The following is a 24,254-nucleotide window of genomic DNA, read 5'->3' on the forward strand; positions in this document are numbered from 1 at the left end:
AGGGAACGCTGAGTACACAGCAGGGCCCGGGTATGTTTCCCTCGGCAGCGTACAGAGCAACCGCATTTCTGTCGGGCACTACAAAATACGCTTCCAACGGCAGACTAGAACCTGATCACCTGAGGCCGACCCTGCCTGGGCAGGGGTACAACAGGGCACACACGGGAAACCACATCCCACCCTGCTCCCGGTAACAAGACTATCGGTAAAAACACCTTTATTACAGAAGGTGCTACTTATTTAAAATACCTTATTACAAAACATCTTATTACAAAAGTTATTTTTAAAAAAGTAGTATCTTGTTACAAACCACCTTATTACAGAAGTTACTACTGGTTAAGAAAGATCTTATTACAGAAGCTGTAAGGAAAGGTTTCGCCTCAGTTCATCTTACTGCCCGGTGCTCCCTTAGCACATCCCGGCCACAGCTGGGAGCTACACAAGCCGAGGCGGTCCTGACAGCTTCTCTGCTCCCTTCTCGTGCGTTTTGCTCAGGGCTGGCTCGTATGAACACGCATGAAGCCATTACATGGATGGTTTAGGTGCTCTTCCACATGGATCTCCTGAACACCACAAGTAGAGGATGTGCCCCCTTTATCCTTCAAACAGTATTTTAACATGAACACAAATGTATAGCTATTAAAAACTTAAGATCTGCTATCAACATAAGTACAATCTTCCTCTAAAAGTTTAAAAAATATTTTCAAGACATAATTAGAACAGAGTACTAGAATAATAAATAACTTATCATTACAGATACCATTAGCATCAAAAGGAAATTATTAAACCAGAAGAATTCCCCAGGAACGTAAAAGATCAGCAGCTGTGACATACATACACTTGCTGGTGAAACAGAGAGCTGGTTCAGGAAGGAAGAAGGTTTCCTGGTTAATCACTTAGAAAATTAGCTCATCTTTCCTTTAGCTGCTCTCCTGAAATCTCAGACCCATTCAGACCCAGAATCTTGCGACTTTCCAATGCTTTTGTTTCATACACGATCCCCAGTAAAGGGCCACGGTACGACTGCAAGCAAAGACAGCGAGAGCACCAACCACCACCTATGCCGAGCATACTGTAGCTCCCAACAACGTTAAATAGATAAATAAATAAGTGAAACAGATTCCTAACAGAGCACTAAAACCCATCTGCTTCCCAGTAAGGATGTCTCAAGAAAGTGTTTAAGGGTTCCTGTAAAGTTCAGACTTTCCAAATCTAAAGAATACAAACAGCTAAGGAATTACTTCATATTAATTACTCTGACCACTCGGTGCTTTATAACTTGACAGGTAGAAAATGTAATGAAAGAGGCCTACTGAACAATACCCTACCAAGTTAAAAAGAAAGCAAAAAATAGAGTGGTGTGGGGCTGGTTTTTTTGCTGGTTTTTTGTTGTTTTGTTTGGGGCTTTTTTGTGTGTGGTCTTTGGTGTTTTGTTGGGGTTTGTTGTTTTTTTTTTAAACACAGCTGAAATGATCCAAAGTGGCTGTTGTGGGCAAAGCTCCACGGCTGCTGGAGTCTGACAGGGGAATCCAGCTGGCAGCTGCTGCACATTTGTCACCCACTTCTCACTCTCTTATTTCATCCTCCAGAAAGCACCCCCGCTTCCAAGGTACATCCACCGGCAGACGGAGATCTAGGAAGAAAAGGGAATACCGAGTACGTATCAGTGCTTGGATATGTTTCCCTTGGCAGCATACAGAGCAATTGCATTTCTATCAGGTACTATAAAATATGCTTTCAATGTCAGACTATAACCTGATCACCTGAGGCCTACTGTTTAAAGAAACAGGAATTCTTCCAATTTTTCAAAAATTTAAATATAAAACCCCAAAGCAGATTATAAGAAAAGTGCTCCCATTCTTCAGTATGTATTATTTAGAAATGCCTTTGCCACCATGGATACCAAAAGCCAAACATTAATTACTATAAGCCCCTGGCAGTATCTACAGAAAGGCCTGACCTGCTTGTGCCATATCCCTTTGTTTACCCAGAAAAGGCACAATTGCCTCAAAGCACACCACAGCCAGCGCCAGGATCCCAGAAAAAAACTCGTGGCGTCACAGAGAGGACAGACAAGAGGCTCCTTTTTTGACAGTTACCTCGATCCACAGCAACACAGAGATACTTCCCACGTATGGCCAGATCTTGCAGGTCAAGAAAGTGAACAAGTACCCCGATAAAGTCACAACAGCGCTACCACTGCAAACATCACCCACAAGAAATTTAACCTCTAAACAAACACATTCACATCTTCCAGCCTCTGTTCGTTCTCTGTACTACAAAGTTCCTGCCCAATAGGCACCACTTTTGCACTTTCTGACACCTGCCTCCTGCCAAAGCAGACTCTGTTGGGAACACATCTTGAAAACGCATAGGGATGGAGAAATGAGGGGGCTTGTAACAATGCACCTCTAAATTATGGCAAGTTAAGACACAGGGTATGACACCCACTCATCCCAAAGAGCAGACTGCCAGGACAGGCAATTTGAAATGCCTTCAATGAATATATAATGACGTCAAGGTAATGGCAACTGAGCTGGAGCAAGCAGCTGCCACTCGGACTCCCGAGAGCAACTTCGCTTTGGGCTTCACACAGATGTTCAAGAGCTCAGGGCCAGGCCTGTCCCCACATTAACTCTTAACACCTTTGTAGGAAGAGATCTCACTGTGACCGGGTAGGAAAACTAAATGAACATTAACAATATTTTTGGCTGGAAGGTGCAGGAAACAGTTCAAGGGAACAGATGTCAGCATGGGAGACCTTGCCTGAATGAAGATTTGCCCTTAGCAATTGCACCTAGAAATCTATTTACCTTGGAGGGAATGAGAGAGAACACACAGCGACACAACTGCAGCGGCATGGGAGTGGGTGGTAAATGTCTAGGGCACCTTGCAGCATAAAAAAGAAAAAAAGTCAGAGAAAGTCATCAGATTATTTGCAGGACTAGACGACTCACAGAAAATATATGGTCAGCCATCGAGAAAGAAAGATTTTTTGCTTAATGTCTCAGCATCAGCTTAAATGCTTCAATCCACAAGTAACAAATTCCCCCTGCTCCATTCTGAGATGCCTATTTCCAGAAAGACGGGCTGCAAACAAAAATTCCTCCCATCAGAATCTGGTCCTTCTCCCGTGCTCTTTTAGAAGAGGAAGCACAAGCCACAGATATTAGGTCCAGTACAGCTGTGCTCACGAGCTGAGTGTGCCTGTGGAGCACAATGCAGAGGAGATGGGGAAGGAGACTCAAAGTATGTACAGAGTTCCTCTCAATCCTTTGTGAAGTCCAAAAGGACTCCTGTTGCAAGTGTGTATGCTGCCAACAAAAGCGGACAGATTTATTTCAAAACTCCCATTTTAACAGACAAGCTCAGCTAGAAAGTAGTGGGAAAAGCAGATGCATCATCAGCACCTTCAAATCTATGTCCTAAGAGCGAGCTTGGGGCTGAAAAAAAGCAGTCCCTGAAAGGTGAACTATTCCTTGCACCTCCGTGTGATAAACACGGCAGGAGCTAGAGCACCATACCCATCGCCTCTCAAGAAAAAGAGTGGGAAGGGAACAGATGGCACAGCCTGTAATCATTTGCAATGATGTATCTTAGCGCCGAGTTAAGTTCTGCACCCTTTGTAGCAGACTCTGGCTCCCGGGAGGACTCAGAAGTAGTTGAAGAGGAGGGTTCTTCACCCGCTGTGTAGTTAATCTGCATTAATGACATTAACTTACAAAAACCACAGTGGATGCTAAATGTTTGCACAGCTTCAAAAAGGGACTCTAAAAATCAACTGAAGGTTACTGAGGCCTTTTCTGCTTAATGGTACAGAAATGCCGAAGACACTGTTGGAGACAGGACAATGAACTAGAGACACCTTTCATCTAGATTCTGCTGGGCAGAATGTTCTTAAAACTGGTAAACTAGAATTTAGCTGAGAAGGCTGGTTAAATACATTGGTTTTCCATTTGAAGGAAGCAGATAACCCATCTCGGTGATTTATGGTGCTGCAGAGATGGGCTGGCAGCTATGGAGGGAAACCCTGGGGACGGTGTTTTAGGGAAAGGACGCTTGTCTTTTCTTGCTACAGAACAGCTGTGAAATGCAAAGAAGTCCAGTCCACTCTTTGGAGGGAAGCAATGCCTTCTCCACAAAGGCGGGTTTGATTCTTGGTGCGTTTTTACAGATTAACAGCTCGGGTTGGGCTCAGAGCTGCTCCCAGTCACTGAAATGTACCACATTATATTGGCTCTCGCTGTGTGGTATCTAGAACTTGGTGTCACCACGTAACAAAGAAAAGTGATGTTAAAGAAAAGTGACATTAACATAGAAAAAAACAGCCTACTGAAATAGATGGAAGAAGAGCCTTTTTCACAGCAGGGTGCATGTATCAAAGTGCAGGCTCAGAAAACTTGCAAAGGAGTGCCCAAAGGAAAACAGGAAAACAGAGAGGACTCCATCACACTCAGAGGGCAAGTTGCCAAGAAACACCTGGAAATCATCGTGATGCATTTTAGCACAGAGAGATTAAAAAAGAAGTTGTTTCCAGAGTCTCACAGAGGACAGGAGGTGCTGACAGACAAAGGTGTAGTCAGAGCAGCAGAAGTCAGCTTGCACTTGAGCCTGCCTGCTTCAGGCTTACAGCTGACATGCAGCCGACAGGCTATGCCAGCTTGGAGGCTTCTATCATGCACCCAACTGACTTTGGGCTAGCTTGAGCCTGATCACGTTTGGCTCAGGTGTGCTGTCTATCTCTACCCTTAACACGCACACCAAGCCCCAAAGGTACAACAGTGGAAATGCAGACCTGGATGACCGTCACATTTCCCAGAGAGTAGACTATGCCAATCGTTGCTAATAAGCGTTAGCACAACAGTGTTTCATCCCTGTGGAACAATCCCATGGGAATGCTTTCCAACATGTTCCTGTACATAACTTTACAACTGGCACGTTAAGCAAATGTTTTGCTTCAGATATGAAAGCTGAGAAGGTTGCTAGTTATCTGTGATACCAGGAAGTAATTGAACAAGAACTCTCGATTATGTGTTTTAAACAAAAGCTTGTCTTTTTTCAAGGTGGCATCCCACCTTTTTTCTCAGCTTCCTGACAGAAAGACTTTATTCCTTACTTAAATGTTTGAAACTGATGGGCATTATGAGCTGAACTATTAACCAGCATCATGATCTGGAATCTAGAAACCACCCTTTGAAGTGAGCAACAGCTCTTCAAACCCCACCATCGGCTCTTTGATGAACAGCTGTGAGGGAAACAGCTTCTTAGAGACTTGCAGGCTGAACCAAATTCCCCTCTAGAATGGATCCCAAGTACTTTTTGTGTCCTCTTATGTCTCTCTAATCTGTGGGCATTTCGGTTTTCCCTTCAGTTACTAGATTTGTGAAGTTTTTAGCCTCAGATACTCTGTGGCTTGTTTTTCTCATGTGCTTCAGGACACTACCAGACTGGTACAATGTGTTCAGTGATCTGAGACAAAGAGTTCAGACTTCTACACTAGCTTCATCAGTTTGGTGGGTTTTGCCCCTGGAACTTCCATAGTTACCTCATTACTCAGTGTTTCCTTCACAGCACTGTCGCCCTCCAGCGAACACGTCTATGGACTTAATCTCAGTATTGTGACATCCAGGTTTCTGGCACAACTCCCAGAACTTCAAGTTTTATTTACTTACATAATTTATACCCTTGCCCACATCAGAGTAATTAGCATAAGTGTCTCTATTGAAGTGTGTTGGTAAGTACACTAAGAGGTTGTACAAGTTTAGTATTTTAACGGAAGGAACAATGAAGTACTCACACGGCAGACAACAAGTAAATTCTTCTACTCTCCCCTTTCTGTAATAGTTAGTTTCAGAGTAGCTGTCACCGTAATCTCTGAGAAAACGTAGAATCTTTCTTACCGAGAGAGTTGCCTGTGTCTGAACTGCGTCTTTTCCGGGAGAAAGATTTTACAGATGAATCTGTCTGTTCTACAGATTCGTTCACAGGCTCAGCTCCTGAAGTGAATTGTCTCTCTTCTGTCTCCGATGTCCTGGATTCACTTTTAACACTAGTATTCTCCTTAAAAAAACACAACACAACACCAAAAGAAATAAAACCAAAGATCACTCAATGTTATCTTATAATAAAACTAATATAAAACCAATAAAACAAAATAAAAGCTATTCTTCTCCACTCCAAAAGGGCATCTAACAGGTGGTGAACACTGCCTAGACAGTTGACATAGTAAGTGTTTTTAACTCAGAAGTAAGGTTGCTAAATTGAAACAACCTCTTACAAAACATCATATTAAGCAAAATATGAGATCAGAAAACTAGAATACACAAAGTTAGGGTACATGTCCCCACAGTCTGAACTTTTCCCTCAGTTATTAAAATAGCTAGAAGAAATAAGCTAGAAGAAATACAGGTGCACTCATTCTTACCAGCACGTGTAATAATAACGACAGATCTAGCTCAACTTGACAGAGCTGTGTGATGCAGAACCACACGTGAACCACACATTTCTGGTTGGGAATCTCACCCCACCCCACACAGTCGTTAAGACATTAAGTTATAATGTGTTGCTTGCTTTTTAGAGCCCTCTGCTGCTGCTCTACATGTATTTTGCAGGCAACCATTTGGCAAACTGGTACATTTCCATGATCATGTGGCAAAAACCTGTAGCTTAAAAAAAAAAAAAAAAAAAAAGACCCGGACAACCAAGTTCTGTTTCATTTTCACTGAGGCAGTACAGGCCCAAAGTTAAGCACCTGGAATCTACCTTTAGACAGAAAAATTTTCACAGTATCACCTGTTCTAGAATAGTCATCTCTTCTGCAAATATCTTATACATCAATAACCTAAAGATGAATGACTGCTCAGAGCCTGCAATGTTTCCTTCTATTAAGGGGAAAAAAAGCTTTTGAAAACCATTATGTGCGAGTTTACAGAAGACAAGAGGTCACACTTGGTAATAAGATAGTCTTTCCAAAAATCATGCTCACCACCTTGAGTCTGTCATTACTCAATGTTGAGTATATAACAGGCTATGTGTATACGTATCAATAGAAACACACATACATTGCTTGACAAAGTTGTATAATAACATTCAAAAAGGCCTGTGCAAATACAGTAATGGAGTACTCCAGGGAGAACTAGTTCCCTCCCACACACCTCCTGCACTTGCTGGATACCCATTTGACTCGGTTTTTCCTCTTTGAAATGTGCTGTCTGGATGTATTGCTTTAGTACTGTTAACAAGGCCACGTGAAAAACACGTGGCTAGCAGTGCCTTTTGTCTGATGTCTGAACCACAACTCCTTCCCAGGCACAAAAACAAAGAAGGCAGGCAGGCTGTAGGTCACTACCTTCACCAGCTAGAATCCAAGTCTCACGAGTGATGATGACTTCTCTATTCCTGGTGACATTTCCATAATAGCAAGTTCTAGAAAAATCAGTGAGCAGCCTTCATCAAGTAGTGAGAGAAGGGAAGATTTCTCAGGTAAGCATTCTAAACCAGATATTCCACTGGACAACTGCTCTAGAAACAATTCTGCAAACTTCATTATTTAAAAAGAAGAGACTAATGAAAAGCAATACCAGGCAGGGGATGTAGAAACCAAACTGCAGTGTTTGATAAAGAAAAAACAAGTAACATGCATATTGGGATCACCATTATTAAGAAACCGTTACTAGCCTACGTGGTGAAAGTAGTCTAGACACTCTAACTAGCAGTTCTGCAAAGGACCTGGGGATGCTGCAGTGCCCAGTAAGGCTAACGACACCTTGGGCTACACCGGGACGAGCGTGGCCAGCAAACTGAGGAAATTTCATTCCCCCTCACTGGTGAACCTGTACTTCCAATGCTGTGTCCAATTTTAACCCTTACAGCTGCGTGTGTGGAAACTGAAGAGCAGTCATACTGCACAGCACCCCTTTCAGATTTCTTTTTATCACTGTGTTTATAGAATCTTACACACCAACTCTTCAGTAATCTAATGTAATAGGTAATAATACCATTTTCATCCTAACAGCATCAGCCTAGCCCACACAAGTCTGGTTCCCAAGCTATCCCTTTTTTTTATTGTTCGGTCTTTTAAGCGAACATGTTTCTGACCATGGATTCACCGCACCTGTGGACAGGCCTTCCACTCAGGTCTGATACTTCTGCAGCTTCAGAGTCCAAAACATTGTTTGGCAGAGAATCAAGCAAAGCTGCCAAAGCTGACAGACGTGAAAGTTTTGCCTTTTCACTTCAGTTACTGAAAAACGCCAAAACTGCTGCATCTCACTACTTACATGACTTACGAGACACTGACTGGACTATACCTATACCCAGCTGGAACCATGATGGGAAGCTGAGGTACTAAAATTAGCAACTCGCATGAACGGGGTTTGCTGGATTAACCCTCCCCAAAGAAAGCAAGCGTTTCAGCCTTCACATAGGTATGCTGCCAAGGAGACTTAACGAAATCGGAGGCAAATTCCTCTTGATCAAGCATTACAGAAATGTTCTATTTCCACTTTAAGAAGAAAATAAAACATTTCTTAGGAGTAGGAGTGGAATAAGAGGTGCCCATAGAAGGCCAAAGCCTCTAAAAGTCTAGGACAGAAATTCACTGAGGCTGAGAGGACAACGCTGGATCTGAACTGTTGAATGTACTAACTCTTTTCATGTAAAGAGCTGCTCTTTAATTTGCTGTCTTTTAGGAAATCGGGAAAGCAGAATAAAGCAGGTTTCTACTAAACTGTTACTTCTACGAGGAAGACAGTTCAAGGCTCAGTGCTGGTCACAAGAGTAATTAAATGCTGGGAAATACTGTGAACGAAACAGAAAACAAAACAGTACCAGCTTGGTCAAAAGGTCCCGTATGCTAAAACCGACAGTTTCAAGGGCTGACTTCAGTCCACAGAGCAGAAACCCAAGATGAAGTACACAGCATCATCGCAAGTCTTCCGGCTGAAAGTAGCTGGAATGTGTAAGCAGGAATGCCCTGCTCTGTTTGCGCTCCTTGTTCTTGCTCTTCCCTACACATCAGGTTACAGCTGTTGTTTTGAGACTTGACGCTGGGCAAGACAAACCTTTGATCTGACCCAGCAGAGCTGTTCTGATGCTCTTGTATGAACAGTGGAGGAAATTGCTCCCCCTCTGCTTGTGTAGAGAGGAATAGAGCGGTCTTCTGTGCACGCCCACTATTCTGTCATAAGCTTGCTCTAAAACACATGGTACCAACAGCCACTGAAAGCCTGAGTGCTTCCAGATTCAGGGATGAGGAAGAAAACTGTGCTGGAGCCTGATGTGAGGAGTACAGGCACCGAAGCCTCCTCTGGAGAGTTCTGCACCTGCCATGACCCCAGGCTCTGGACAAGTAGGGTGTTAAGTTAACCTTCCCTCTCCTGAGTTTGGGAGGAGGAGACTAGTTAAAGAGTAGTTCTAACAGAAAGAGGGAATCTGTCAAACAAAACGCTGAACAGTCCCTGAATTGCTTTTCAATTGCTCAAAAAATGAGGCCAGTTATTTAACCCGTTACAGTCCAGGACCAACATCAGGATTCTCACAAATATACAAAACCTCCCTCCCAAACAACTACGTGGTTCGTGTGCTTAATTCCCCCAGTTCTTGACAAGGAAGTTCGGGTCACGGACTCCAAAGGCCTTCAACAAGGGACAACCTATCATTCTAAAAATGCAGTTCCAAAATTCTAAAACTGACAACATTTAAAGTGCGGTCAACACTTAATATAATGAGTGGGCACCAATTAAGGAGTGCTGCCAACTCTATGCACTAGGCACAGGGATGTGCTCTTCCCTACACGGTACTGAGCAGAACGGTCTAGTCTAGGCTTGAGCTATGCAGAGGCTTGATCAGGATACACACCCCTTTCTAGAAAGATACCCAAGAGGAAGATGACTAATCTTTATAACGCTGAAAGCAACAACGGGAGGTTTGCGCCAGCTGATGATTTCCGATCTAGAAACTTCAGTGAAGGCGTCAAGCTACCGACAGAACAATAAGACAGTAGCTTCAATGCACACACAAAAATGAGATTGAGTGCCTACATGCAAGGTAGGTCTCATGCAGCAGAAACAGATGCAGTCAATCTCCTGAGCTTACCTTGTTTTCAAAACAAAACAAAAAAAAAAAAGCAGAGCACGCATTTGCTGCCTTAACAGAGTAACATCTAGAATGCCCCTCACCCCTCATGAGACTTATAATTTTACATACCGGGAAGACCAGGTACAGGTAGACCGAAGTACAATTACAACTTGTTGTACACCACAAAGTATAAACCAATGAAGATGCTTTATACCAGTCAAATGTCAATAAACTATACTTTCCACAGAAAACAGAACTTACAACTATTTATCAGAAACAATCTAACCGTTTATCTAAATTTAAGCAAAAATCTGCCTCCAGCAGCAATTCTCAAAATACCCTTCTTTGTTGGAGATTAAAGATGGTATGTTACAACCTAAAAAAGCATCCACTTCATCACCACGAATACACCTGCACTACGCATGTTTCCCATGCAAATGAGCACCCTAACTTGGCCAACAGGCTGACACATGTCATGCTCATTAACATGGGAAACATGGGATACTTTTTCATTCCGTCTTCTTTTTTATATCTTGCTTTACCAAGCAAACCCTTCACTGTCCATAAAAAAAAAGCCATAAAAAGGCTTAATTAAAGAAGCCTTCAGTTCTTAAGCAGGCAAGAATATTGAAAAGCTACCGGTCCAGACCCTAGCATTACTATCAAATATAGTTAGCTCAAGAAAGATGTTGGTTTACCTCCCCTTACCCCTTACCTGCTCTGGACTGAACAATTCTTCCTGAAAAAACATGAGGGAGAACTCAGCTGGGCAGTGATCTGGTTCTTTGCTCCATTTTTCATCTGCTTCCTGTGTGGTCAGAAGTTCCTGTAGTATTTTAGCAGCAGCAGCAGTTTCCATAGACAGAGTGGGATCGGCAGCACAAAGAATGTCAGAAGGCTGTAATGGAGACAAATTCAGTGCTCCATCTGCTTCCACCAGAAATGATGTGTCTGAAGTTACAGAGTGAGACATTCCAGCTGGCTTTCCTCAGTTGAAGAAGGTGCGTAACTATTAACAGGCGGTGCCTGATTTCCATTAAACTCCAGGATCGAATACTGGCTCTCTACAGGTGCCACTCCCACCTTTTCAGCTTTGCATGATGAATGCACCTCAGCGGCAACCTGAAACGTGGCTTCAAGACTGACTTCTGCCTTCTTGTTTTCTTCAGATATATTACATAGCCAGTCAGACGGCATCAGTTCAGCTTCATAAGATGACTGCATTGGAGGATTCTGGAAAAAACAAAATACAGTGAACTTGTGTATCAAAAAATTACCGTGACAGGATGTGTACTGATTCTGTTTATCCATTTATCCAAGCTTGAAAGATTGTCCGTTATTCTCAGTTAAATAGCAAGTTTAACCAGAAGAAAAAAGAAAAAAGCTACTGCTTTGTCTTGGTTTTCATTAACCACCTTACTCTTGGCACGCTTCCTTTCTTCTATTCATGGTCTACCCTGGAGAGAAGGTTACTTACTAGGAGCTGGTGTATGCCTGCAGATGCATTGTCTGCACACCCTTTGCACCGCAGGTGTTAAATATACCCAAGCATTCAAATCAGAGACTTCTGGTCTTAGTAGGACCTGTGGGGGTACACTAGAACCACCCTCTTCATGTGCCACATACGTAATAGAAAATGAGAGAGAAAATCCACCCGCCTTCAGTTCCTTCTAAAACTCAAGCATTCCTGTTGTTGTAGTATAAAAAAATCAGTATAAACCACATCATTTTTAAGCAAAAGAAAAAGGTCCACATGCTGTAAATGTGCATATGGACAACACAACTTGAGGAACTCACCGCTTCTTAACCAATAATACCATTTTCCTCCTCAAGTGATTGTCCATAGGCACATCTACACAAGGGGTGCCCCCCAGGAACGCCCCAGTCCCAGGATGAGTGGGAGTTCAAATACCGGTGAAAGCAAATACTGCAAAACTGCCCTGCCTGTCACAGCCTCACATCTGGACTCTCCGGTCATGACAGTGTCCCACAGAGGCACAACCCAAAGTCTGCATCGATCTGCATAAAAACCCGACAGAATTTCAGGTCAGAAACACTTCTTGTAGAACCTACAGAGACTGCCTTTGCCATCACAGATCAGGTCTGAACACTACTAAAATTTTTCACTGTAATGACATCACAGGATGACAGGACACAATCAGCAATCCAGTGATGATTTTTTTAGTAGCATTCATATATATCGAATAACCTTTAAAACAGAATGAAGACAATGAAAGAGTTTTTCCAAAGCAGCAAGTCCTACCCAAGTGAAATGATAGATGGCATTTTAACAGCCAGTGTCTGTACTGCTACTTCTTCTGGAGGTGACTCAGTCAAAGGACACTAGAAGGGTCATTTCTTCTGACAAATACAAGTCATACAATGATGTTGAACAGAAACTCAGGTCTATTTAAAATACAGCCTTCTTTTGGAAGAGATCCAGTATGAAGGAGTAGTCCTTAGTGCCTGACTATCCTTAGACCTTTTAGCTGAGGTCATGGTTAATGAAAAGCTACTTCCAGAGACGAGTAAATTAGAGAACAGGAAGCTACAGGATCACCTACTAGGAAAGCCGTATCAGATCAAATGCCAGTGAAGGACTTGGTCTCTCCCTGATGGAGATACCACAAAGAGATGAGATCCTGTCTCCTGGGTGTGTGAAGGCAAGTCCTAGTGTGGATTCGTGTAGATGTGCCAGTTTGCAGATAGCCACAAACTGTGGAGGGTGGGGGGAAACGGAGGGGGAAATAAAACCTGGAATTTGAGAAATTTAGGTTAAGTTAAGCAAAATCTTTTCATTAAAGGCTAAGCCACCTTTATGTTTTTATGAGATAGGTTCAAACATTATTCCTCTCATTTGATTTTTTTTTCAGTTCTATTTTTTTAAAATGTTAATAAGGTGTTTCATTTCTGTTGCATTGCTTGTTCAGTGTCATAAGTAGTCAGGATTCTAAGTAAGATCTGGATTACCAAACCATCCAGGAATAAGATCATCCCTGCCAAAAACCAACCAACCAACCCACCCATACTGAATCTTTTTCTGCCTCTTCTTAGGGGACCTCAGCTTGAAGCTGTTACAGCACATATTGTCCTCTTGGATGCACTACAGGATCTCGTGTGTATTTCCAACAGGAGAAAGGGGCCACACAAAGGTACAATTTAAATCCTTTTAGTTCACCTGGAGAAGGATGGGGGGAGGCAGCAATGAAACAAGGAAAACCGATAAAAGATTGAGAAGTCAGGGCCTGAAAGACTAATAGCTTGCTGGTCATTCAAGCTCAAGAGGAAAAATGGTCTAACTTAGCAGAAGTGGTGAAAGAGAAGACGGGCATTTCACTTACAAGATTAGCGTAGCGTGTGCAGGAATTAAAGCACAACCACACCTTTTCAGGGACCGCTAGGACTACACAAATCTGGCTTGAGTGCTTGGACAATCGGAATTAGTTCAGACTTGATTTCTTTTTGAAATAACATGGCTGATTATCATTCCTTATTACAAATAAAAGCAAACTACTTAGGACTGCTTTTAAGGTCAGAAAGTTGTTCTTTTTTCTTGCACGTTTATTTCTTCCATTTCCCGTTACCTCTTGCTTCAGTTCCACAAGGAAATACCGACAGCTTAATAACCACGGTAATAGCAATAATCAAACGGCAGGGCTGCTATTAAAAAAAAACAAAACGAGGTGAGGGCAGGAAAAAAAAAATTAAAAAAATCGCTGAAATCCAATATGTAGCCTCAGTTCACATCTATGATAAAGCAGCGGGGAAGTATTGAGCTAATGGTTGTGAGCTGCCAGCACTGCTGTTGCAGAAGATAGCAGGAGGTCTCTCAAAAGACTCATTCCTACCCAAGGATACTGATTCACCACACTAATCCAAACCCCACTTAAGAGAACCCAAATGAAAAATGGGTAAGAAGTTGTACCTGAGCTCCCTGTTTTGTAACCAACCGTGATGAGAGTGTAATACAAACCTCTGAAACCCCGATTTCAGAAACCTGGTGAGATACACCATCATCAGCCACCGTGTCTGGGTATAACCACCTATGTCCCCTTGCCATTCCACGCAGTAATTCTCTGTAGCTTTTCCTGGAGAGCAAACTGCAGCCAACCAACCAGTTAGTTACCGGCCTGGTCTGCCCATGTTCCAGTCAGGGTCACCTAACACTTTCAGCAGCTCAGGTGCGTACTGTACAAGCCCAGCAGCTGGCCTCCAAGACCCAGAAACTCCACCTGTCTTAATCTCTCCTAAACTTAAAAGTGATGCTCTCTGCAAGACCCAGTAAGAACAGCACAAGGTTAGGCTTCCTTGTCCAAGAGTGCCCGCTTTTCCTTCTGAGACCACAAAGCACCGTCTGGATCCAACAGAAACGGGGCTGGTAACCAGCTTGCTGACTACTAGTGTGCCGATACGGTTCGCTGTCTTCGGGACTGGTCCAGCAGTTTCGCATAGGCTTTGCCACTCCTACCTAGCAGCACACAGCGGGACCAAACAGCCTAAAACACCCCGCAAACCACACTTCAACAGCATCGCACTGAATTCCTGCAACTGGTAGAAGGTATCGAGTGGAACGATAGGAAATATACCATGCAATAGTTCTATTTTTTGTGAAGAACAATAAAAATGCTTAGTCAGCCAGGGCTGATAAATTTTACCGCTTTTGAGGATTTGTGCAAGTGGTTACTGATGGATGATCAGTACACCAGCCGGGCAGGATGCTCAATACTGCAGCTTGCCACATCCCCCAGCAGAAGTTTGGGGAAGTATATGCCCCAGAACACACAAAAGGCAAACTGATTATTCCCCACAGCTCAGCAAGAACCGCAGGCAAACTGCTGTCTTCTGTACCACCTGCACAGCCTGTCACCACGTTCCAGGAGCAATGACCTAGGCTATGCTAAGATCGGAAATCTCTAGAAGTCCCGTTGATCCACGCGGTACGATAGCTGTGTTACCCTGCTCAGAGACAGCCGGTTACTGACCTGGTGGAACTGATACAGGGCACTGCTCGCCTTTGGCCTTCTCACGCAGAGGATCGCCTTCCCGCAGTCTGCCCAGATGCTCGGCAGCTTTTTGCTGGGGGTTTCCAGGAAACAAAGCAACCACTAGCAAGTGGCCTAAAGCTCTTCTGACTCCACACACTGCCCATGGACTTGCTTCTCCAAACAACTGATTTTTACTAGACCCTTCGGACACTGTATATTATCCTTCAATCTAGCCACAACACCACCTCTGACAACTCCTTTGGAATGATTTACTATCCCATGGATCTCGGCCTTCCGAGATAAGCTATTTAATTGTGACTGCCCATCGCTCAGATGGATCCTCATGTCCTGGAGGAAAAAAGCAGCTCACAATGAAAGTGAGATGACAAAGATGCACTGTGCAAAAAATAAGTACTACAATATCGACGGCATGACTGGCTGTTGGCTATTTATAGCCTTACACTAACGTGTTACCCTGGCCATAACCTGCCCATCTTGGATAAGCTTATTTTTTAAAAGAAGTCATGAATAAAAGAGAAAGGTTGATATTTGCAAGACAGGAAACTGGATGATCAAGCTTGGGTAGGTCAACCCTTTTTCAACACGCATAAGCATAACTTGCTTCGCTTGTCCTCTGTGAGGGGGAAAAAAGTATATGCGTTATGCTGTAATAGAAAAGGAAGCTCTTGCATTTTTACTTCAGATCTTCTGATATCTGATAAGCCAGGCCCTCCAAATAAGGCGCAGTTTCCACTAAAATTACATAAAGCATTTACAGGAAGTACTGGAGTTATCTTTAATAAGAGATCTCCGAGGTGGGGCCCATTCCACAAAGTCACCTTAGTTTTTCTCGTTCATCAAATCAAACTCAGGACTGCAGGAAACTATCTGAGACAAAGAAGTGGAGCTGCTTCTCAGTATTTTCATAATATTAAAGAATTTCTTTTTGTCCAGGCAAGAACATTCTTCCAATACAAATGCAGGCTCATTAACTAAAAGTGATTCTGGTGAAGTCAAGCAAAAACACTCCACTGATGAGGACACCCACTATGCTGCTACCCTGAAACCTAACCTGAATTACAAAACTACTCGTTTAACATTCAGTGGTTCTTTGAAATAGGTATTTGTAAACCACATCACTTTCACTTTATCAAGCAGATCCATTTTCAAATTTATATCCTTAATTTCACAAGTGTATAAACCTGCAGTTCATTCATACAGTCTCCTTCGCTTTCACCTCCTTTCAGTAGGCTACGCTCACCTGGAGAAAGCTGTCGTGGGTGCACGCTGAAGCAGTAGGACCAGCACAGCCAGCCAGAGGATCTGTGTGGGCTGCTGCTGAACAGCTCTGCGGTGTGGCTGCAAGAATTCAAACACAGCTATCAGACTGCCGGGACTTGTGCCAGGTGTGCAGAGTTCTATTGCTTACTTTGATTAAACATTTCAATAATCACACAGTAAGCGAAATTCCAGAAATTTATTCTTAACCAAGAGTGTATCATTCCGAAGAATATCATGACTACTCCTAAACTACCACTCACCAGAAAGGTCTTCATAGGTAAATGAACCCTACAGCCACAGATGCATTCAAAAGGCGCGACTGGACTTGCACTGTCAGGTGGCACCAATAACTAATATTTCTCACATGGTCTCCATGACTGATTTTTCATTATTAGACACTCTCGGATAATAAAGCTTCAACGCATTTCTTTGACGCGATTCTACTACTGTCAAAGGTTTTGCAGATAGTTGAAAGTAAACAGAACTAAATCCTTAAACTAATTATGGTCTAAGGCTAGTGGGGAAAAAAAAGACTTAGATGAGCGTATTTTATGTTACTGACTTTTCAATAAGAATCATAATGAAAAACCAGGGAAATCTTTTTGTCACGGAAGTTAACAAACAAGTTTGAATACACACAAAAAGAAATCTTTTGACAAAGTTCTACTTTGATTTCATTTAATGGGACTTCAAAAGTGAAATGAAGAGAGTCAAGAATAAGATTGAACATACATTCTTTAGTTCTCTCACTTACTAAATACATATCTTAAGGTTAACTATCACTTTCCAAACAAACTAATCTTGCTGCTGTGCTTTCATGATGAAGGAAACCAGACTTTTTCATGTGGACATTTGAAGAAACACGCCTTCAGCATTCTGTATGTTATAATATATAGAAGAAAGGATAGCGGAGAGATTAAGAGATACACAGGCACAGAAGTAAAACCGCTGAGACAGTCCTAGAGTGACAGTGAAAATTAAAAGATTTATCATACTCCAGTGAAATGTCACTTACACTCTCAGAAACGCGAATTAATTCACTGGAGGTTTCAAACGCCTCAGATTCCCTAAGTTTCTGTATTTTAGTTTTGATTACACCTTGCAAAATTTGGTATGTTTTCACTGCGTTCTCGCACCCACCTCCCACCCGAGAAGATTCTACCTGAGCAACATAGCCAAGTTATCCTTTAAACTTAAAGCAACGAGCGTCATCCAGTGAGAGAGATCTCCATATTCATGTCTAAATCTACGCTGGTCTCCCTCAGCTCCCCTACAGGCAGTACTTCAAAACAGGCACTTCCAGGACACCAGTAATCTTACCCCAAGACAAACTCTAAACCGAGCTACGTGAAATCGCACCCGAGACGCCCCTTTCCTTCCCTTGACTACGGGAGAGGGCTGGGGCCTTAGCTGAGACAGAGACAACTACAATTCATCATGATGAGTTTCAGCCTATGCTCTGTAACCAATAGAAACGCAAAGCGGGGACCACCTCCCACCTTAATGAAGCAAGTATTCTGGATGAGGCTTGGAGCTACCTGGTCTAATAGAAGGTGTCCCTGCCCATGGCAGGGGGGTGGGAACTTGCTGATCTTTAAGGTCCCTTCCAACCCAAACCATTCTATGACTCTCAGGACACCTGCTCCTGGGAGAAGACTTGATAGTTAGCAGCTGGTAAGGCAGGCTCCACACTTTGGCCACCACAGTAATCTCTGCATAAGGGGCACAAGGCAAGGAGCACGTGGCAGAAGTTGCCTGTCTCTTAAACATTTAAGTGTGTCTACAAGAAATGCCCAGCTCCTCAGAACCCTTCCTTGACAAAAATGACGTTACAGAAACTGTTGATTATTGTCCGAAATGTTCTCAGCAGAGGTCTCAGAAGACATGCACAAAAGATGTAATGATTTCACTGTGTAGGATTTCTAAACAGGGATAGATAGCTGTCTTTGTGAAGGTGCGGCTGCCAAAGGAGGAGCAGGCAGAAGGAAAGAATAACAACTGAGCTTTAGTTTGTTCAAGGAAAGAGTCACTGTTCTGAATTTCAGAAGTTTTAGGGAAATTAAAATAAACACCACAAACCCACAACAAATACACCACCACTCCCCAGAAAATAACCTATCATGTGATTTTTCCCATTCAAGGTAAGGGCAAGGAAAAGAACAGTAATTTGCTTCAACTCCTCTTCTGAAGGATAAAAACACTTCAGTGAGACTGATTTACTTTGTAATTGAGTGATTAAATGTGACTGACAATTGTGGCAGAAATAATTTAGAAAAAAGAAAGGAACCAAGACTTTGTACTTTCTAGTTTTCAGTGTGTAAAAAAATACAACATAAAGAAGCTAAGCAAGAAAAAAAATTTAGATACAAAAACAGTATGAGCAGAACGAAATATTCTACACCAGGAGTCCTCAAACTACAGCCCACGGGCCGGATATGGCCCCCAAGGTCCTCAATCCGCTCCCCCGTATTTACAGAACCCCCACACCACCACCACCCCACCGGGGGTTGGAGGGGGAAACCAAGCAGCTGCAGATGACTTCCTGCCACCTAATCTGCGTGCCGGCCCCCTGTTTATAAAGTTTGAGGACCCCTGTTCTGCACAATACTTTTGACTGATCTTTGAGTTTAAAACCTTAACCTGGAAAAACATGAGACCAAGGCCTAGGATACTACTTCTTAACAAGGTCTCAGTGCTTTAATACCATTGTCCAAGTTTTGCTTAATTAAAAAAACAAAAATGAAAGTTAGCCTCACACCGACTAGTATTGGACAAATATTCTTCTCCTCGCCCTTTCACCTCAACAGAAAGGCTATCCAGAAAATCACCAGGGGACACACAAAATCTGGAGGAAGGACACGAATACCAAACAGAAACTCCTTTTGCTTTAGGTCCATCTTCCTTTTAGACTTGACACTTTCTAATTCTCACTTGAGATATACACATGGTGGAGTATTGTAGAAAAATATTGGAAAGTCTCACTTTAAAATCTATTTTTGAAAAGCAAATGCAGAATTTTTTTTCATACCTGTTGGATAGCAGGCTTGTGAGTACGGCACTGAAGATGCAGAGCTGCTGCAATTTGCAATGGATGCGGCAACGCTTTGAGTCCCTTGCTGAAGTGGCGGAAGAGAAGCCACAGGCTGGAGGGTGTACGTGGCTCCTGTTGGAAGTGTCTGGAGTACAGGAAACGCAGCCCCTTTATCTGGAAAAGCTGGGGAAGCCCCTTGCCCTGGCAGCAACCCAAGTGGTCCCTGCTGGATCCAAGTGGAAGGGACTGGAGTCGGATCTAATCTTTGTGCTGGTAAAGTGCTGGGGGCTTGGCACGAGGTTGCCATGTAGGAGTAAGGAGAGAAAACACCTTGACCGTAAAGTTGATGAAACTGTCCTACAGTCAGCAGTCCTGCAGTGGGTACAAAATAAAGCGAAACAAGTGTTAAGGAAAGGAGTTTTCACAGGCAAAGAAAGGCAATATGAGGAGCCAAGGCTCTACAACATGATTTGGGAAGACTACCTTTGCTCCAGCGTACTTAATCCAGAAAGGAGACTGTACTCTTAGACTCGAGCATGCACTAACTGCTGTGTGGCACACGAGCGAAGCGCCAACCCAGAGGTGTCTGCGTAGCATTCAATCTCCTTAAACTGGCAGTAACGAGTTACCCATATTTAGAAATGTGCTATAAATCAAAATGTGTAGTAACTTACTAAACCAAACAAAAGCAATTTTGAAAATACTGTGTGTTAAATCAGACAATACATTTTAAAAAAGGGACATCATAAAGCAAGATTTGACCAAACTCCACTACTGACAGCTCACAAACAGCTAAGGGAAGGGCAATGTCAAAATCCTCCAATGGACTTTGCAAGTACTTTATGACAAGTCATTTATTTGGTCAAGAAAAAATTTCAAAGCCAATTTTTTCTCAGTCAGCTCAACTAGTTCAGTGCAGACTAAAATATCCCAGTCTTTGCCATTTTGTTATTTCCTAGACAGTCCTTTTATTCTTCTCTATTATTTTATAGTTTCCTCTCTCAGACAGTTACTGTTTCATGAAATGGCATTTGCTTTTATACCATGACAGTTCAATTTCTGTTTTGGTGACTTTGTGGAAACACTGACAGTAACACCGCAAACGCCTGTGCTCATTGATTTCTGCAAGAACTACTGCATTTGTGACTCCCCTGCAGGATTGCATTTAGCCATGAGAATTACAAGTTTCAGGATGGTTCACGTCAATAGGGTTTATCTAGAAGCCAGGCTTTCTCAGACCTGTAGTTTCCAATTCTCACCCAAAAGGACTTTTTTTAAAAATAGCCTCACATTTACCTCTTGCACTCCTCTGATGAAATCAGTAACATACAGTCATTATTCTGCAAGTTCACATTTAACCATTAAGAATCACTAAATAAATACCAGCTGACCCTGAAGATTTGCTAAGACTTAATGTATAGGACCGTTTATTTCCTGTTCAGTACTTTCACCATTTATAAACAGAGAAGGAACAGGGGTATGAAAATTCTTTTGTTTATATTTTACCTTTGGATAGGGACATGAAGATTATCTAGTTCTAACACGTAAACAAGACACCACGGGATGCCAAGTTACCAACCTCCAGTTGCTGTCCAGGAATTGTTCCTGAATGTTTAACACAGCGTTACACGCTGCAAGACACTGGGAACAGACTGACGCTTTGCAAACACAAGTATCTCTTATCTATCAAATTACCTCACATTTACAGCAAAGACATGCCGCTGAATAGTCAGTACAGAGCGCACAGTGCATTGTCAGTCTGTCAGAACTTGACTGCATAGAAACCCCAATGTTTTCCTTGTTCTGTCTTTCTAGAAAATGAGACTCCTAGAGCAAAAACTCTGAAACTGCAGCCATAAAAAGAGGACAAAAAATGAAAGTGTCATCTCTTTCTAATAATTTCCTTTACCAATGGTCTGCATTACATCAGACAAACCACATGTCACTGAAGTCTGCAATGACTCACCTTAGCCTTAACAAGGTTAACATCAAGTCATTACTTTAAATGCTTCCTAGCCTCCCTACTGAAGTAAGTTCCATCCCTTTTCAGATGCTTCATTTTGCCTTCTTGGTATTGCACGTGCAGTTCCACACACATCACAGAAAACACCACTTGAATTAGATGACAGTTCCTACCCTGACACAGTAACCAAGAGTATGGGGATACCCTACTCTGCTCTAAAGGCCAGCCGGTGCTGCAGACAGCAGTACCGTCAACTGCTTCTCCCCTTCTCCTGGTCGCACAGTCCTGCCGCTTCTCCTACACCGCACCTTACAGCTCTGCACCCATGGGGTGCATCACCCAGGTCCAAGAGCCAGCCAGGCTATTAAAGTCTTCTCCGATCATTGAACTGAACCAACATGTTGCTGTATCAGCTGCAAGGAAGACGACAGTTAACACGCCACCAAGGGAATGGGAAGCCGGAGTGCTCTTCTGGCAGCAGCCCAAGAGCACTGCAAAGCAAGATATTCACATCTTCCTTACACAGCGCCAACTACAAAGCTTTAGGGCTGATATAAAATTTGTGGAAAAATCCTGAGGGCTCACACTTATCTTGGGAAAACTCAGATCCTCTCAAAGAGGGTTAGAAAGAAAGAAAACATGTTCTAGGGCTTTTCAGCAGTATTATTTTCTCATTAGCTCTCACCTACTTATTCATTCCATTTTAAAAACTACATAGCTTGTGAATTCTTTTTCAGGAGACAACTGACAAAAATCTTACTACCAGGTCTTGTCGCCTTTGCACAAAACTAACAGGATGCTCTAGTTATCACTTCACACGACTCACTGTTTCACACACACGTAATGACAGCTTATTAAGCATCCCTACTGATGGGCATCCTTACTGACGGGCAAGAAGCAGTAACGTTCATCTGGTAGAGCTGTGCCAGCTCCAGAGATCGAGCAAGGGTGTTCTTAGTGTAGTACGCAATGGAGACTGTACTGTAGTCTACAGGCAGCCTGAAATACACGTGAACCATGCTACTCATGCTTACTGGCAGCAGATCTACCTGCATAAACAACAACAGCTTCCCTACACCAGCTGAACTGAGATGCCACCGGCAAGGACAGGTAACCCTTCTCCCTCAGGAGAGCGTTGATTTTCAAATCCCATGCCACCCAGCGCTTCTCAAAAACCCACCAAGGCCCCACATGGCCCACTCTGACTCACCAGGCCTGCTGAGCATCGAGGGCGGAGGCAGCGGCTGCCCGTTCAGTGGCGTGCCAGGCAAGCACTGGAAGCGGTTGGGTGGGCGGCTGGTCACATCCAGCCCGCTGCCATCTTCGCCTTGTTGCCCTTCGTCAGGCGCTTCAGGTGGACGAGGAGGTCGGGGCGGTCGCGGCGAAAGTGGGGGCTGCGGAAGCGATGCAGGGGCCCGGTGCAGTTGCCACCGTTGCCTTGTCCACCCTCTGGGCCCGGCCCAGGCCCGGGCCCCACCACACTGCTCCCCGGCAACATCCCCACCTTGCGGAAGCCATAGAGACTGAGCTGCCGGATGAAGCTGCTGAAGTTCTTGGTCTTGAAGAAACCGGCGGCTGCCGCTGCCCCACGGCCACCCGGCTGCGCGGCGACGGCCGGCCCGGCGCCCAGCAGCTCGCACTCACAGAGCGGCTGGTTGATGACCAGTCCCTGGCCGGAGGCATCCCAGCGAACGGAGCGGCAGCGCGGGCTGTTGACCAGCCGCCACAGCCTGGCGGGGAAGGTGTCGGCACTGACGGGGACGGGCTGCTGCGACGCGTCCGTGTCGGTCGGTGGCGCCAACGCCGCGCTCAACCGCCGCCCCGCTCCTCCGCTTCCCCCGCCACGCGCCGAACGGCACGTGCCCCGCCTGCGAGGCGCCGCCCGCCGCGCGCGGCCCCCGGCCCTCAGCCCCGCCGCGGCGCTGGTCCGCGCAGCGCCCCGGTCCCTCGGCACGGCACGGCCGCAGCCCGGCCCCCCCTCAGCCCCGCCATCCCCTCAGCCCGGCCAACCCCTCAGCTCCCCCTCAGCCCCGCCATCCCCCTCAGCTCGCCGCTGCCCTCAGCCCCCCCTCAGCCCCGCCATCCCTCTCACTCCCCCCGTCCATTCAGCTCCCCAAGTCCCCTCAGCCGGGCCATGTCCCTCAGCCCCCACCATGTCCCTCAGCCATCCCCCTCCGCCCCGCCGGTCCCCTCACCCCGCCGGCCCTTCAGCTCCGCTGCCACCAGCATCTCCCCTAGCTTCCGTGAGCGACCGGGCGGCTGAGGCCCGGGGCCGAAAGTTGCCGCTCGGGGCGGCCCCGCCGCCAGCCCGGAGCCGTCCCGGCGGCAGCCTGGACGTCCTTGAACCACGGCGCGGGCGGGCGCCGGGCCGTGGAAAGCGGCTGCAGGCGGGGCAGAGCGGGGAACACGCGCTCCGCAGCCCCGCGCCCCGCCATGGCTGCCCGGCGCCCCGGGACCGCGCGCGGGAAAGGGGGCGGGGCCGCAGGGCCACGTGACACAACATCGAATCCCAGGGAGGGGAGGGGCGGGGCGGGGGCGGGTTCTGCTGAGCAGCCGGACCTGCCCGGGCGCCGCGGCTGCCGCGGGGTGCGGGCGGCGGGGACGGAGGGGACGGACGGGGGCGCGGGTGGCGGGGACGGAGGGGACGGGGGGGACAGAGGGGGACAGAGGGGGACGCGGGCAGCGTGGGGCTGGGGAGCTGCTCCATGTGCCGGGGGTGCACCGGGCTGGTGCTTACCCCGCCGGGAGGAATGCTGCCGGCAGATCAGGTGTTGCAAAGTGTCGGCTTAAAAACCACTGGCAGTTCACAAAAGGAAAAGCAAATTTATAAGGAGTGCAGAGGAACGCGGAACAAATCGGGAATTGTGTCACATTTGCCCCAAAACCCCCCAGGACCTGTGCAGTTCTGATCCCCACA

General features: G+C 45.0%; 1 protein-coding gene across 1 annotated transcript; it reads right to left on the bottom strand.

Moving 5' to 3' along the window:
- Nucleotides 1-202: 202 nt before the first annotated feature.
- LOC130157024 (heat shock factor protein 5-like) lies at nt 203-23,772 on the bottom strand. The gene is made up of 8 exons (XM_056356174.1): nt 23,621-23,772; nt 22,842-23,169; nt 22,548-22,731; nt 19,372-19,746; nt 16,324-16,421; nt 10,793-11,310; nt 5,901-6,060; nt 203-1,633 (listed from the first exon to the last, which is right to left on the bottom strand). The coding sequence occupies exons 1-6, from the start codon at nt 23,770-23,772 to the stop codon at nt 11,035-11,037; spliced, it is 1,413 nt and encodes a 470-aa protein (XP_056212149.1). The 3' UTR covers nt 203-1,633; nt 5,901-6,060; nt 10,793-11,034.
- Between the last annotated feature and the right edge of the window lie 482 nt (nt 23,773-24,254).

Source organism: Falco biarmicus, chromosome 11 (genome assembly GCF_023638135.1).
Source record: "Falco biarmicus isolate bFalBia1 chromosome 11, bFalBia1.pri, whole genome shotgun sequence".
In the NCBI taxonomy this organism is placed as follows: Eukaryota; Metazoa; Chordata; class Aves; order Falconiformes; family Falconidae; genus Falco; species Falco biarmicus.